This window comes from Henckelia pumila, chromosome 3 (genome assembly GCF_033568475.1).
Source record: "Henckelia pumila isolate YLH828 chromosome 3, ASM3356847v2, whole genome shotgun sequence".
NCBI lineage: Eukaryota > Viridiplantae > Streptophyta > Magnoliopsida > Lamiales > Gesneriaceae > Henckelia > Henckelia pumila.
This window is the reverse complement of record NC_133122.1, coordinates 136377007-136393342: the sequence shown is the minus strand read 5'-3', so window position 1 is coordinate 136393342 and position 16336 is coordinate 136377007. Positions and strand designations below refer to the sequence as shown.

The window sequence follows — 16336 nt, the reverse complement described above, 5'->3', positions numbered from 1 at the left end:
ATGGGACTTCTTATTTAAGAGTAGAGGGAGTAAGATTTCCTAAAATTACATAATGATGGACATTTTTGGAAATCACTGAATTCGGATTCAGAAAATTTATCTTGACTTTAAAAGATGCAGAAATGGTTTCTGTACACATTGGTGAAATTGGTTTATCAATCTGAGTCACGATGAATTTTATATTAATTTCTGAACATGCGGGCTTTGCTTGTCAGGCTTGAACTTATGACTAATGGGCCCTAAACTGTTAGCAGCCCACATTATAAATAAGTTATTGCAGTACAGAAATTACACACAACACAGGCATAATTTTCGAAAACCTAGAGCCTCCTCTCTTAGGGTTTTCGGCCGCCCCCCTCCCCTACTGTGTTCGAGAATTTCAGTCTGCAAATTTCGAATTTGCAGTCTAAATTAGCAGATCAAATCTGTTATTTCTCTTCGTAAAAACTTCAGATAGACTTTCTAGTGCAGTCTATTAGAGGGATTAAACTTCTGTTCGTGGACCTGATTGAAGAAACGTTCATTCATCAGTTCCTGGGATATACAACAAGAGCAGTTTAATCTGTTGGTGTCCATAATCTCGCTTCGAGATTTTAAGGTAAAATTTACATTGTTTAAATTTTATGTTATCAATTTTAATCGTAGAAATTTGATACCCATATGGAATCGTTCCATATAAAAATTTTAAAACTTCCGCTGAATCGGGTATCACTTTCTTTATCGATCCGCAGAACGACCGTGTTCCAACAGTGGTATCAGAGCCAGGTTGTTCTCGGATTTTACGATTAAAATTTATTCGATTGTACCAGCCTCGATTTTTCAGAAAAATAAAACGAAAATTTTAAATTAAATTCCAGGGCAATCGGGCAGCGAGTGTCGCTGCCCGGGGCAGCGCACAGCACTGCCCAGGGCAGCGCACGGCGCTACCCATGGGCAGCAATTGGCTGCCCACCTCCACGTGGGCAGCCCTGTCCTACGTGGAGGCCGGGCTGCCCGGGATTGTCCCGGGCAGTCCGGAAATTTTAAAATTTAATTTTTTGATTTTTTGAAATTTTTGAAATTTCAGTTTTTGGTCCGATTGAAAATTGTTTTTGATTGGTCCACGAGGCATCGGATCAAATTGTTTGAGTCCGAAATTTTAAAAATTGATTTTTGGATAAATTTGAATTTTTGGAAAATTTATAAATTTTATCCATTAAATTAGATTTTATAAAATTAATAATTTTGGTACAATTGATAATAAAATATGATTTTACGTATAAAGTTGGATTTTATATGTAAAATATGATTTTATGGATAAACTAGATAAAATATGATTTTATATATAAAATAAGATTTTATGTATGAAATATAATTTTATCTATTTATATTTATTTCCATTGCATGATATCCAATAAATTAATTTTTGAATTAAATATTATTGGATAAGGATGATCGATTGCCATGATCAATATTATAGGTGTATGTTAGGTTGTTTACATTTGGTTTTAATTATTGTTGTTGGATGTATTAATGGGCCTGGTTTATGGCCCAATATGAATTGTCATATGTAATAAAAGTGGGTCTGCTTTATGGCCCGTTCCCACCCCTTAAATATGTATCCCCTGCTTGTCATCGAAATTTATTGTAAATTTTAGACTTAGTGGGAGATGAAGATTTGAAGACAAAGGTGGGCCCAGCAGATAATGAAGAACGAAGAAATGTAAATTGGAAGCTCAATGTAATAGGATTGCATTGCATACTTGCATATTACCTAGGATTGGACTTAGACTCGTGATTGGCAACCACGGGTCGATTAGTAATGGAATCGATCATCCTAAAATAATATATGATATTATTGTTGTATGCATGTTCAGACTAAATTGTATGAATCCCGCAAGCATACAAATTTTAAATGATGAGACAAATTTTCGAAATTAAAATCCCTTATTTTAAATATGATTTAAAATTGATATCAAGATAAACAAAAGGGCATTTAAATAATGTTTAAATGTTCCTACCTTCCATCAACGATCAATGTATGAGATGCTACCCGCGAATACGGTCCGGCTCATATTATTGGGGGGGGCCCGTTCGTTGGAAAGCTGTACATTGGATCGACACATGTTGTAAGTTGGATGGAACTCCTATGGGATTGGCTCATATTATTGGGGATCCACATGGCGACCGTCCATCACAACTTAATATTGATGGGTCATCTTGACATGTCACAATAAACGGTGTCATATTATTGGGCCCTTATTGGACATGAGGTAAAAACATGGAGGTTGCTTTGGAAGCAATTGGGCTCTACCATTTGAAAATTATGGTTGGCTGATATTATTCGGGACTATAGTTTGTCAATTGGACTCCATGTTCCCACTAAATAAAATGTTTCTCGTTTTCACTAGAGGGTAGTGAAATCGTTAAAATAGTGGGAGTGAGATTCATAAAATAAATTTTGCCTTATTTTATGTCTTAGTAAATTAATTAAACAATAACTGATTATTGTCTGTTTCTTTTCAGTATTTCATTAAGATGAATTCGCGCAATCCACTATTCTCTATTCTCGAACAAAACAAACTGACTGGCGCAAACTATATGGAATGGTTCCGTAAGTTGAAGATTTTCTTGACCTCGGAGAAAATGTTCTACGTGTTAGAAAAATCTCCTCCGAAGGAAACACCAGCTGATATAAGTCCGGAAGAGTTAGCAAAACTTGATAAATGGTGGGACCATGATATCAAGGCCAAATATGCAAGCTTCGATGTCTGATGAACTCCAGAGGCAATTTGAGGATACCGTGAACGCTGCTGACATTCACACACAACTCAAGGAACTTTTTGGGGCTCAATCGAGAGCTGAAAGGTTCCCTACTATAAAAGAGTTAATGACGTGTCGCATGCGTGAAGGGACTTCGGTCCGTGATCATGGGGTACGCGTGATTTGGCTCATTCAGAAGTTGGTAACGCTTGAATTGGTATTGGAGCATGAACTCAATGTGGACTTATTACTTCTCTCTCTTCCTTCATCGTTTGACGGTTTTGTGGTGAATTTCAATATGAACAAGATAGAGGCCTCCCTTGAAGAGATGGTCAATATGCTTATAACTTATGAATCCACTTTAAAGAAGGATAAACCGGTTCTCTTGGTGGGCTCCTCTTCTTCTGCTAAAAAGGGGCCAAATACAAAGGGTAAGAAACGTTCTGCCCCATCCAAGAAAACCGGACCCGAGAAGAAGAACAAGACAAAGGCTTCAAACATGGAAAAATCCAAGGATGTTTGCCATCACTGCAAGGAATATCTCGAGCAGTTGCGAACTGCGAAGAGTATGTTTTATATCGAAATAAATGTTTCACTTAATACTACTTCTTGGGTATTGGATACCAGATGTGGATCTCACATTTGCAATTATTTGCAGCTGAAGACAAGAAGTTGCAAGCTTAGGATGGGTGAGACCCAGCTGAGGCTCGAAAATGGTTCTCGAGTTGAAGCCAAAGCTGTGGGAGACATTTGTTTAATTTTGCAAAATGATTTTAAGTAATTTTTGAGAGATGTTTTATATGTGCCAGATTTGATTAAAAACATTATTTCTATTTCTATGCTTGATAGAGATGGTTTTTCTTGTAATTTTGTGAATGGGATTTGCAATATTTACAAGAATGAATGTTTAATTGGATGTGGACAACTTGAAAACGATCTATATAACTTAAAATTAAAAGACGTTCCAATTAATTATGTTGATAAACCGGTAACAACAAATAAAAGGAAAATTGATAATCAAAACCCGGCAAACCTTTGGCATGCTAGGCTAGGTCATATTTCTTCAAGGAGGATGAACAAGCTAGTGGGAGAGGGCATGTTTGATATTAACTCTCTACCTACTTGTGAGTCCTGCCTCAAAGGAAAAATGACTAAATCTTCTTTCAAAGGGAAGCCAGAGCGTAGTCAAAATCTATTGGATTTGATCCATACAGATGTTTGCGGACCATTTAGTATTGGTACAAAATTTGGTCACACCTACTTCATTACCTTTACTGATGATTATTCTAGGTATGGGTACTTATATTTGATAACATATAAGTTTGAATCATTTGAAAAGTTCAAAGAATTCAAGGTTGAAGTAGAAAACAAACTAGGTAAGAGTATTAAAGCACTTCGATCAGATCGAGGTGGAGAATACTTAATTACCGAGTTCTTGGATTATCTAAAAGAGAATGGGATTCTCTCTCAGTGGACTCCTCCTATGACATCTCAGCTGAATGGTGTTTCGGAGCGTCGCAATCGAACCTTGTTGGACATGGTTCGATCTATGATGAGCTTCACTGAGCTTCCACCTTCGTTTTGGGGCTATGCTCTTGAAACGGCGGTATTGTTGTTAAACAACGTCCACACTAAAGCAGTGGACAAAACACCATACGAGTTATGGAATGACAAAGCTCCTAAGTATTCGTACTTGAGGATTTGGGGATGTCCTGCTTACATAAAGCAGACAGTGGGAGATAAGTTGGATAGTCGATCCACCTTATGTTATTTTGTAGGGTATCCAAAGAATTCAATCGGATATTATTTCTATCATCCCACTGAAACAAAAGTGTTTGTTTCAAGGAATGCCACCTTCTTGGAGAAGGAGTTCTTATTGGATAAGAAAGGCAAGATGATGGAACTCGAAGAAATTCGAAAAGAACCCGAGATACAAAATAACGATCCTATACCTCAAGAATCATCACAAGACACGCCTATTATTAGGAGATACGAGAGGACTTCTAGGACTCCTATTAGATATGATCTTCTTCTTGAAGGGGATCAAAGTGAACCCGACATTGGATGTGATCCAAGAAACTTCAAGGAAGCAATTTCTGATGCGGATTCGAATTTATGGTTTGAAGCTATGCAGTCGGAAATAGATTCGATGCATACAAACCAAGTTTGGTCTTTAGTAGATCCTCCCGATGGAATTGTTCCAAGGGTGTAAATGGATCTACAAGAGAAAACTAGGGCCTGATGGTAAGGTACTGACCTACAAGGCACGATTGGTTGCAAAAGGCTACACTCAAAGACAAGGTATTGACTATGATGAAACTTTTTCACCAGTCGCAATGTTCAAGTCCATAAGAATCCTTATTACCATTGCTGCATGGTATGACTATGAGATATGGCAAATGGATGTGTAGACTGCATTCCTTAATGGAAACATTAAGGAAGAGATCTATATGATGCAGCCCGAGGGATTCACATCCATGGGAAGCGAGCATAAGGTATGTAAGTTTCAGAGATCGATCTATGGTCTCAAACAGACATCAAGAAGTTGGAACCAAAAATTTGACGAAACAATAAAGGATTTTGGTTTCATCAAGAACCCGGAGAAACCATGTGTGTACAAGAAAGTAGTTAAGGATGCGGTAACATTCTTAGTACTTTATGTTGATGACATCCTACTCATTGGGAATGATGTAGGGATATTGCAGTCAACAAAGATATGGTTGTCAGGTATATTCTCGATGAAGGATTTGGGTGAGGCGTCCTATATTCTAGGGATACAGATCTATAGAGATAGATCTAAGAGAATGATAGGACTTACTCAAGCTACCTACATCGACACTATATTGAAAAGGTTTTCAATGGATGAGTCCAAGAGAGGACATCTACCTATGTGTCATGGAGTCTCTCTATCCAAGTCTATGTGTCCCAAGACTGACGAAGAGATAGAGAAAATGACACACATACCATATGCGTCAGCCATAGGGAGTATCATGTATGGGATGATATCTACCAGACCGGATGTGGCATTTGCTCTGAGTGTCACGAGCAGATATCAAGCTAATCCCGGTCAAATGCATTGGAAAGCCGTGAAGGATATTCTTAAGTACTTGAGAAGAACTAAGAATGTATTCATGGTTTATGGAGGAAGAGATCTGAAATTGGACGGCTATACCGACTCTAGCTTCCAAAGTGACGTGGATGACTCGAAGTCAACCTCTGGATTTGTGTTCATGCTCAATGGCGGTGTTGTCTCTTGGAAGAGTTCCAAACAGGACACCACAACGGATTCCACCACTGAGGAAGAATACATTGCGGCATCAGCTGCTGCTAAAGAGGCCGTTAGGATGAGGAATTTCGTCCAAGAGTTGGGCGTTATTCCTGAAGCTGTTGGTCTAGTCCCGGTGTACTGTGACAACACGGGTGCCATTGCTCAGGCAAAGAAACCAAGTTCTCATCAAAGATCCAAACACGTACTGAGGAAATACCACATCATCCGGGAGATCGTGGAAAGAGGAGACATCACTGTCGAGAGAGTGGCCTCTGCAGACAATATCGCTGATCCACTAACTAAGCCCTTGCCAGGACCATTATTTGACAAACATCGCGAAGCAATGGGACTACGTAGTTTGACTAGTTGGCTTTAGGGCAAGTGGGGGATTGAAAGAGTTGATGTCCCGCTAGCCAGCTTGTGGCTAAGGGCTTTGAGAGTCTCTTTTTGTAAACAATCTTTGTTTAATATAATATAGGTTCTTTAAATGGCGTTCACTTTATCTTATTATTATATAATGATATACTATTACTATTTTGATAAAGACCTTGAATATACTAAAGTAAGATGAGATAGTGAATATAGAGAGATCACTGTCATGAAACACATCTTATGTTCACTATATATTCTAAACAGTTCCTAGTCAATTGAGCCGTCCACAAATAAGGATAAGGATCGCTCGAGATTGAGACTAGCATTTGTGATGCCGAGTACCACATTTCATTGGTATGGAACATAGAGATGTTCGAATCATGCAAATGGATATTCATATGATGAATGATCGAACTACCCTATTTGGACTTTCCAAGTGGTTATCACTTATCGAATGGATATAGTCCGCGGTTTTGGTTGTACACCATTAGTCCTTATTACTTGAAACATCATTGAGACTCTATATGCTAGTACTGTGCTTTGACTCATTTACCGACTCCATTGGGGTCATCAGGTGTCGGGATTGAATACAGTTACGACACATATAGGATTCGATGCTTTGTTGTCAAGGATTCACCGCACACTTGCGAGTGTGGATATCCTGTGCAATCTGAGGAGATATTAGTGTGACGAATCTCTGGCCAGAGTACATGATGTGTTTTAGGTTACTTGGTTTCCTAGTAGCACATGCAATGTCACTATTTGATCTTCAAGATGCATTGCATAGTTATCAAATCTCAAACGACTCTCGATTTACCAATGGTTGTTGATTCGATCGGGATATATGGATGTAGGGACCGTACTGTACGCTAACCAAAATCTATTGGTTCTTGCAGGCACTATCAGTGATACCTAGGGAATCATGGGGCGATGTTGCTAGGCGCTCTTACCATGATTCGTTGGGTAAGTCAGAAATTGTTGTTCCGAGTCACAAGGAGTTGTGAGCCCACGGTTAGCTGTATCTTTGAACCATTGAGGGTCACACAAGTAATGGATTTTTAATCCCCGTTGAGATAATTAAATTTAAAGAGTTAAATTTAGTGAATAAAGAAGTGGGACTTCTTATTTAAGAGTAGAGGGAGTAAGATTTTCTAAAATTACATAGTGATGGGCATTTTTTGAAATCACTGAATTCGGATTCAGAAAATTTATCTTGACTTTAAAAGATGCAGAAATGGTTTCTGTACACATTGGTGAAATTGGTTTATCAATCTGAGTCACGATGAATTTTATATTAATTTCTGAACATGCGGGCTTTGCTTGTCAAACTTGAACTTATGACTAATGGACCCTAAGCTGTTAGCAGCCCACATTATAAATAAGTTATTGCAGTACAGAAATTACACACAACACATGCATAATTTTCGAAAACCTAGAGCCTCCTCTCTTAGGGTTTTCGGCCGCCCCCCTCCCCTACTGTGTTCGAGAATTTCAGTCTGCAAATTTCGAATTTGCAGTTTGAATTAGCAGATCAAATCTGTTATTTCTCTTCGTCGAAACTTCTGATAGACTTTCTAGTGCAGTCTATCAGAGGGATTAAACTTCTGTTCGTGGACCTGATTGAAGAAACGTTCGTTCATCAATCCCTGGGATATACAACAAGAACAGTTTAATCTGTTGATGTCCATAATCTCGCTTCAAGATTATAAGGTAAAATTTACATTGTTTAAATTTTATGTTATCAATTTTAATCGTAGGAATTTGATACCCATATGGAATCGTTCCATATAAAAATTTTAAAAATTTCGCTGCGCCGGGTATCACTTTCTTTATCGATCCGCAGAACGACCGTGTTCCAACAAGTACGAGATGTGAGCATAAAACGCTCAGCACGAGAGTATGAGTATACATGCATGCAAGTGAACTGCCTACTGACTAGAGGTCAAGAATAGATAACAGAGACAAACCGGGCCCTGGTATGTAGCACGATGTGCCGTCGCTTCAGGAGGTGGCTCACATACCGCAATACTAGTGGAAACGCCGGACCCAAATCGATGGAAGTCCATCCACTAACAGGATAGGGTCGAACCCTACTAACAGACATCTCAAAGGAGATAGTACAAGATGCAAATGTATGCAGCATATAATCATGGCATATAAATCATGCAGTCACATAATACATGCATACTCAGTCAGGATATCTCGAACAGTACTTTCGTACCTCAAATACTAGGCGCGCTCTACCAGCTCTAGGTCTACGCCTATAATCCGCACTACACTGCCAAATGATACTAATATCATTAAAGTGCTCTAAAAGCCTTAACTAAGCTATTGCATACTCCTAAATATTTTTAGGAAGCAAAAGCTATATCTTCGTCCGTCGTTAGCCCTTTGCTGCCGATTGCCTCAAAACTAGGACACAGCTCCGCGCCTGGATTGCTATGCCACTTCCGAATTCCCAACGGGACACCTAGAATTCCCTGGATCTGAGCTAGAAGGCTAAGGAATCGAGAGAGAAGAGGTGAGAGGTGTGCTCAAATGTGAGCCTTGGCACCCCTATTTATATAGACAACGAGCGTTGCGTCCGTTCCTCCAACGTTGCGTCCATTCCTCCGATGAACGTTGCGTCCGTTCACCAACGTTGCTTCCAATGGTGCCAGTGTCACATCAAGTACGTAAGCAGTGACGTTTCTCCGATGGCACGAACGTTGCTTCCGTTCCCTTGAACATTGCATCCGTTCTGCCTGACCCTCCGGACCATTTCTGATCATTCTGGGCCTAACTCCGGACTCCGCTAATCCATTAGAAGTCTCCTTAATCACGTTTAATGATTTAATTAGAAATTACACAGTAAAACTGGATACGGGCTACTACATTGAGTGCCAGACCTGCCTCGGCTTTGAATTCCACTGATGTGGGCCACTGAGGTGGACTTTGAGTGCCAGACTTGCCTGGGCTTTGAATTGCACTGATGTGGGCCACTGAGGTGGACTTTGAGTGCCAGACCTACCTGGGCTTTGAGTGAAGAATATTACCAAAAATCACAGGGTGTTCCATAAAACAGAACTCACTCTTGCAACATTCAAAAACAAAATTGACGCTAAAACAAGACTGGTCCCGATGTAAACAAAAAAGGACTGACTATTACAAACATAAATAATGCAAAAAGACTTGGCTGGTTAAGAACCAGCTTAGTAAGATATAAATAATATGACGAGACCCGAGCTGAGCTACTAGGGATAGTATTTTTTCAAGTGCTGAGCATTCCATGGTCTTTTACCTTTTTTGCCTTGGGCATCTTCTAAGTAATATGCAGCTATTCCAGCTTTTCCTATCACTTTGAATGGGCCTTCATACATGGCCTCTAGCTTTCCTCTTTGCCCTGGATGTTGTATCTTTCGCATAACCAGGTCTCCCTCATGGAAAACCTTAGGGTATACTCTTTTGTTGTAGGCCTGATTCATTCGCTTGCGATAGGCTGCGAGCCTAATTGCAGCTTGGGACCTGTGCTCTTCAAGTAAGTCCAAATCCATTGCTCGCAGTTCTTGATTTTTTGCCCCATATGCCATTATCCTAGCAATTTCTTGTCCTATTTCTGCCGGGGGAACAGCTTCAGTCCCGTACACCATGCTGAAAAAAGTTTCCCCCGTACCAGAATACGGGGCTGCATCCAGTCATGTCTTAAGAGCTTGGACTATCGTTCTGTTGGTAACTTCAACTTATCCATTCCCTTGCGGGTATGCTACAGAGGTGAAAACCTGTTCAATCTTCATTTCCTGGCACCATGCTCGAACTTTGGATCCACATAACTGTCTCCCATTGTCTGATGCCAACCTGCGAGGGATCCCAAAGCGGCACACTATTCTTTTCCATAGAAAATTGAGCACTTCGCTTTCTGTAATTTTAGCTATGGGCTCGGCCTCCACCCATTTAGAAAAATAGTTGACTGCGACCAGCAAAAATTTTCTTTGCCCCGTGCTAACAGGGAATGGTCCTATAATATCCATTCCCCATTGATCAAAAGGACAAGTGACCACCACTGCCTTCATGTATTCTGCAGGTCTCCACTATAGGTTAGCATGTCTTTGGCAATTATAACATGAATTAACCAGATCTGATGAGTCTTTCCGCATAGTAGGCCAGAAGAATCCCGCAAAAAGTGTTTTTCAAGCTAGGGCAAGACTGCCCAGGTGACTGCCACAAGACCCTTCATGAATTTCTCGTAGTACATAACTAGCCTCGTCAGGACCCAAACATTTTAACAAAGGTTGAGAGAAAGATCGTTTGAACAGGATTTGATCGATCATGACAAAGCGAAGAGCCCTTTTTTTTTTTACCTCCTTTGCTTTCTTACTATCGCTTGATAATTCTTTCTTGGTCAGATACTGATATATATCATATCTCCAATCTCCTTCCGGTACCTGAGCTATAATATCATCGAGAGTTTCCAACTGAAAAACAAGCTCCCGGCCTGGAACAATTGGATCGGGCCGGTTGTTGAGGGCACTGGCTAGGCGGGCCAAGTGGTCTGCCTTGATATTTTCAGTTCGGGGGATGAGCTCCAAGTTCAATTCGGTGAACCCCTCTTTGGCTTTGTCTAGTGCTTTGGCATACCTCAACATCTTCCCATCCTTGCACTCAAATTTTTTGTTACTCTGCTGAATGGCTAACTGGGAATCGGAGTACAGAATAGCTCGAGAGATACCTAAGTTTCGTGCCGCTTTGAGTCCAAGTAATAATGCCTCATATTCTGCTTCATTTTTTGAGGCTCTGAAGTCTAATCTGATTGAAATATTATTTTCTTCACCCCAAGGTGAGATGATCACAATTCCAGCTCCGCTCCCGAACTGACATGATGACCCATCTACAAAAATCTTCCATAGTTCTTCTTGTTCTAGTTGAACTGTCTCTGCGAAGAAATCAGCTAGGGCCTGAGCTTTTATGGCTGTCCGAGGCTCAAATTTAATATCATATTCACTCAGCTCTGTAATCCATTTGATAAGCCTCCCTGATGCATCTGGATTGGTTGCAATTTTTCCTAGCACGCTTTTGGTGAGCACGGTGATGGGATGTGACAAGAAGTAAGGACTCAATTTTCTTGCAGTGATGACTAAAGCTAAGGCAAGATTTTCTTGGGTTAAATAATTGATCTCGGCTCCCTTCAAGGCATGACTCACAAAATAAACAGACTGATGGTTTGTTCCGTCCCTCCTGACCAGGACCGAACTGGCTGCTCGGGTTGTGACTGCCAAATATAAGAATAGTTCTTCCCCTTGAATAGGCTTATTCAGCACAGGCAACTGCTTTAAGTAAGTCTTCAAGTCCTGGAAGGCTTTCTCACTTTCATCATTCCATTCAAAATTTTTCGTCTTTCGTAGTGCCTTAAACAAAGGGAGGCTTTTATCTGCTTATCTGCTTATAAACCTGGCCATTGCTATAATTCTTCCTGTTAATTTCTGTTCTTCCTGTATATTATTGGGGGAGTTCATAGTAATGATGGCTTGGACCTTTTCGGGATTGGCTTCGATTCCCCTTCTTGTAACCATGTAACCAAGAAACTTTCCAGCTCGGACTCTGAAAGTACACTTGCTGGGGTTTAGCTTACGCTGATAGTGCTTCAAAGTCTGAAAAGTTTGAGTTAGGTCGGTAATGAACTGGTCCGCAGTTCGGGTCTTGACCAGGATATCATCTACATAGACCTCGATATTTTTGCCAATTTGCTGCTCGAATACTTTATCCATAAACCTTTGGTATGTAAGCCCAGCATTTTTTAGCCCAAACGACATGACCACGTAATAATATGTTCCTGTTGACGTCACAAAACTCACTTTATCCTTGTTCTCTTTAGCTAGTGGGATTTGATGATATCCTTGATAGGCACCAAGAAGCTGAGCAGCTCGTGCCCTGCTGTTGAATCGACAAGTTGATCAATTCTGGGTAACGGATAACAGTCCTTTGGGCATGCCTTGTTCAGATCCCGAAAATCCACACACATGCGCCATTTACCAGAGGACTTTGGCACCAGAACTATATTGGACAACCAGGATGGGAAATAGATTTCCTCAATGTGTCCAGCCCTGAGTAATTCGTCTACTTGTTCCTTTATTACTGCGTATTTCTCAGGACCGAAGTGCCGTTTCTTTTGAATAACAGGATGACAAACCTTTATCACATTGAGCTTGTGCTCTGCTGCTACTTCTCGATGGACCCCTACCAGGTCTGAAACCGACCATGCAAAAACATCTTTATTTTTTTCCAAGCATTCCAATAAGGGTTTCTTTAACTTTTCTTCAAGGGTGCGAGCAATTTTTACCATCCCAGAAGGAGGTGAGATCATGATTTCCTCAATTTCCTCTTCAGTAGTGACAGATGTGTCTTCTATCAGATTGACCTTTTCCATGCTAGAAAGTCCAGGTCTGTCAACTCTATCAGTCCTGGTCACCTTTTGCTCTATTCTGACTTCTTTCACATAACACTTGCAAGCAATAACTTGATCACCTTGTACTTCACCGACCTCATTACCAACTGGGAACTTTATTTTCTGATGCAGAGCTGATGCGACAGCCATGAAAGTGGTCATGGCGAGTCTACCCAGTATGGAGTTATAGGCAGACGGAGCGTCTACTATAATAAAGCTCACAATCCTGGTCTTGCGACCGTTGCCTTTCCCAAGAGTTAGGGGTAGATGTACTAACCCCACAGGTCGGATTGCATGACCCGTGAAACCAAAGAGTGATGTAACGACGGGCTCCATATTTTACTGTCCCAGGTCCATTTGATTTATTGCTTCTTGGAATAGAACATTGACAGAACTGCCTGAATCCACAAATATCCGGGCCACATCATAATTTGCGACCATGGCCCTTATTACCAGTGCATCATTATGGTTGCTAGAAACCCCTTTTAAATCTTCCGGCCCAAAAGAGAGGGTCGGGCCAGTGTTGAATGTCTGATTGTCAATCTCCATATTTATTAATTTTCGGCTGCTAGTTTTCCTAGCTCGATTAGAATCTCCATCGGTAGGACCTCCAGAGATCATGTTGATAATTCCTCGAGCAGGAGGAGCCGGTCTTTGATGAGCTCGGTCATCCCTGGGCTGGTCCTGATTTGGGCGATTGAAATCTTTTTGAGGGGGAGTAGTTTGGGCTCTCTGTCTCGATCTTCCTCGCTGTCTCCTATTCGGGCGATACCCCTCTTGACGGATCAATATATTTTTTTATTTCAAAATGTTGCTGTATTATCCATTCAATCTCTTGATCTAATTGACGACAGTCTTCCGTAGTGTGCCCGTACTCATTATGAAAGTGACAATATTTATCCGATTCCCTATTCCGAGGTCCCTTCTCAGTCCATGGAGGCCTTTGTGTGAGTTTTCGATCGTCACAAATTTGAAGAGCTCGGACTTTTCCCATGCGCAAAGGAGTGAAAGATGTGAATTCTCCCAATAGTGTGGGTCGGAATGGCTGTCCCATCCCAGAATTACTGCTCGGAACCCTACAGCTCTTCGGAATTTTTGGTCGTTCCCTCTTTACAGGTGCTCGCGAGACCTGTATTTCTTCCATGTTGACATATTTCTCAGCTCGGGCGAGTAATTCCTCGTATGTCTCCGGCGGCCTTTTTATTAAAAATTTGAGAAAATCTTTTGTATCCAGCCCTTACATGAAGGCACTGATGAGCAGGTCTGGGGTAGCCATGGGTACCTCGAGAGCCAAGGCACTAAACCTGCGGATATATGCTCTCAAATTTTCATGTTCTTGTTGCTTGATTTCAAAGAGGCTGAAAGTAGTGGTAGGATGCTTTTTGCTGCTAGCAAAGTGATGCAAAAAAGATTTGCTAAAATCCTTGAATTCCTTGATCTTCCCAGGGCGTAGCATATTGAACCATTGTTGGGCTGGTCCTATGAGAGTAGTAAGGAAAGCCCTACACTTGATCTGATCAGAATACTTATGCAACGGAGCTGCATTCTCGAAGCGTGCTAAATGATCTTCGGGATCTACTTTACCATCATACTCCTCGACGTGAGGCAATTTGAATTGTTTGGGGAGGTCGGCATCCAATATCTCCTGAGTAAAAGGAATGTTTCTGGTTGTGGTAGCTAGGTACCCGACCTGCTTCTTCCTTAGCTGCTCCATCTCTTCCATAATCTTTTTGATCTCCTCGAGGTGGGCATTATGATCGGGGTGCGGGGGATTGGCCTCACCCCTTTCCGCCAAAGCCCTCTGAACAGCCTGAGTTACTAATTCCTCTAAATTTGGGCGATCTTCATTCTGATTAGCCATCGAAACTCTTTTTCTTCAAATTTCCACATACGACGCCAATTGATGATGTCGGAATTTTACCTTGGGTCTGGTCTGGTAGAATGGATCCTCCAAATCCTCTATGAAGCAGGTCGGGTCGGGTACCACCGAGTTTTGCACAAGCAACAACTAGGTCAAGGGGCGCCGAAAGTGTTTTCGGCGTGACCCCTCTAATGCCTAAGTCAGTATCTTGAAGGCAGAGGGTACGATTAATGCGAAAACTGAGAAAAGTATGAGTGTGTGAATGTAAAAGTGAGAGTGAGTGCTGATGAATAATGAATAATGAGTAATGAATGAACACAACCATAACAGTACATGTATTTATAGGAAAAATAGAGTAAGTTACCTAGTCGAATTATAACATGTCCTGGAGTAGGACTCTTCATTCATTGGTCCGCCCTTGAGTTTATCCATATCTCATTCACATCTGTGCAATGGTCAAGCTTATCTTCAATGTATTCAAGTCCCACTTAAACTAGAAAACATACCAAGTCCATTGGGCCCCAGCTCGGGTCGGCCCATTAACAGCCGCCCAGGTCTTGACACGCCCTAATAGGTAGAAAACTGGGATGGACCTTATATAATAATAATAATCCCATAACTGGGTCAACCCTCTTAAACCCATAATGAACGGGTCCGGGTTAAAATAATTTCTCGGGGTATCAACTTCTTTACTAATATACTCTTATTAACTATATCTTGAAAATTGTGCAATTATTTTTTAATATATTAAATATGGATAAAATAGAAAGTTTATATAAATTTATTTTTCCAATAAATTTTTTATAATCTGTGTAAAAAACAAAATAGAACAATGTAATCGAAATGGAGGGAGTATTAGAATAAAATTTATTTTTACCAGAATTTGAACCTCAGTCCATTGCCACAATGGAGAGAGAATTATGCCAACTATTCGCACGTTTAGTAATCATCACAAAATAATGCTTCAAAATTCATTAATTAAATGGTTAATTTATGAATTCATATCTATTTTGGAAAGACAATCATTTTAGCCACGAAAACCATGAATTAGTTAGGTGGCATCTTATTGCGTATTGGTTACTCTTCCTAAGATGTTGACATTATAAATGTGAATGCCCATTACCTTCATTTAATAGGAACAGCCTGACCTAGGATTGGGATCTTGAAATCTGCCGTACAAAAGTACAGCATGCAGTTTAATTTGTAAAGGAATATAATATTCATGTTAGTTTCTCTCTATATTCATTTATAAAGGGGGAAATTATATTCCTTGATCATTTGTATGATTTTGTTATTAGTTATTTTACGTTTTTAGTCCATTAACCATATGCTTGTGTTTCGATTTTTTTTTTTAATTGGAGAGTCAACATAACACTAGAAAATGATGGCGCGGTAACAAAAAATAATGAAATGATAGAAATTTACTGAGAGCCAACTCTACAAACTCTATATCCCCTATCCTGCCTTTTCCAGGTAATAAAACACATCCAAAACATGGGAAAATTTGATGTTATCCTTCGGGCTACCACTCAGAAGGATAGATAGATCGAATGATTCAGATTCATTTGTATCTCATGTGCAATGAATTTGGGTCATGGATGCTGGCAAATGGGCACCACCCATCTCCGGACATTAAATCATCCCAAAATATGAACATGAACAACAATTCCATAGT

The 16336-nt window shown here is 40.4% G+C and overlaps 2 protein-coding genes across 2 annotated transcripts; both read right to left on the bottom strand.

The window, feature by feature from the left end:
* Positions 1-9615: 9615 nt before the first annotated feature.
* Positions 9616-10011, bottom strand: LOC140889564 (uncharacterized). Its single transcript, XM_073297277.1, has one exon. It carries the CDS (start codon positions 10009-10011, stop codon positions 9616-9618), a length of 396 nt encoding a protein of 131 aa, XP_073153378.1.
* Positions 10012-13139: 3128 nt separating this feature from the next.
* Positions 13140-14661, bottom strand: LOC140889562 (uncharacterized). Its single transcript, XM_073297276.1, has 3 exons — positions 14042-14661; positions 13573-13996; positions 13140-13484 (listed from the first exon to the last, which is right to left on the bottom strand). The coding sequence occupies exons 1-3, from the start codon at positions 14659-14661 to the stop codon at positions 13140-13142; spliced, it is 1389 nt and encodes a 462-aa protein (XP_073153377.1).
* Between the last annotated feature and the right edge of the window lie 1675 nt (positions 14662-16336).

Bases quoted from the DNA above. Each gene is read 5' to 3' on its own strand.
- LOC140889564 (XM_073297277.1), bottom strand. From the start codon at position 10,011: ATGGTGTACGGGACTGAAGCTGTTCCCCCGGCAGAAATAGGACAAGAA.
- LOC140889562 (XM_073297276.1), bottom strand. From the start codon at position 14,661: ATGGCTAATCAGAATGAAGATCGCCCAAATTTAGAGGAATTAGTAACT. The intron at 13,997-14,041 runs GTAAGGGCTGGA...TTTAATAAAAAG, and splicing joins CTGCTCATCAGTGCCTTCAT to GCCGCCGGAGACATACGAGG. The intron at 13,485-13,572 runs GTATCGCCCGAA...CGCCCAAATCAG, and splicing joins ATATTGATCCGTCAAGAGGG to GACCAGCCCAGGGATGACCG.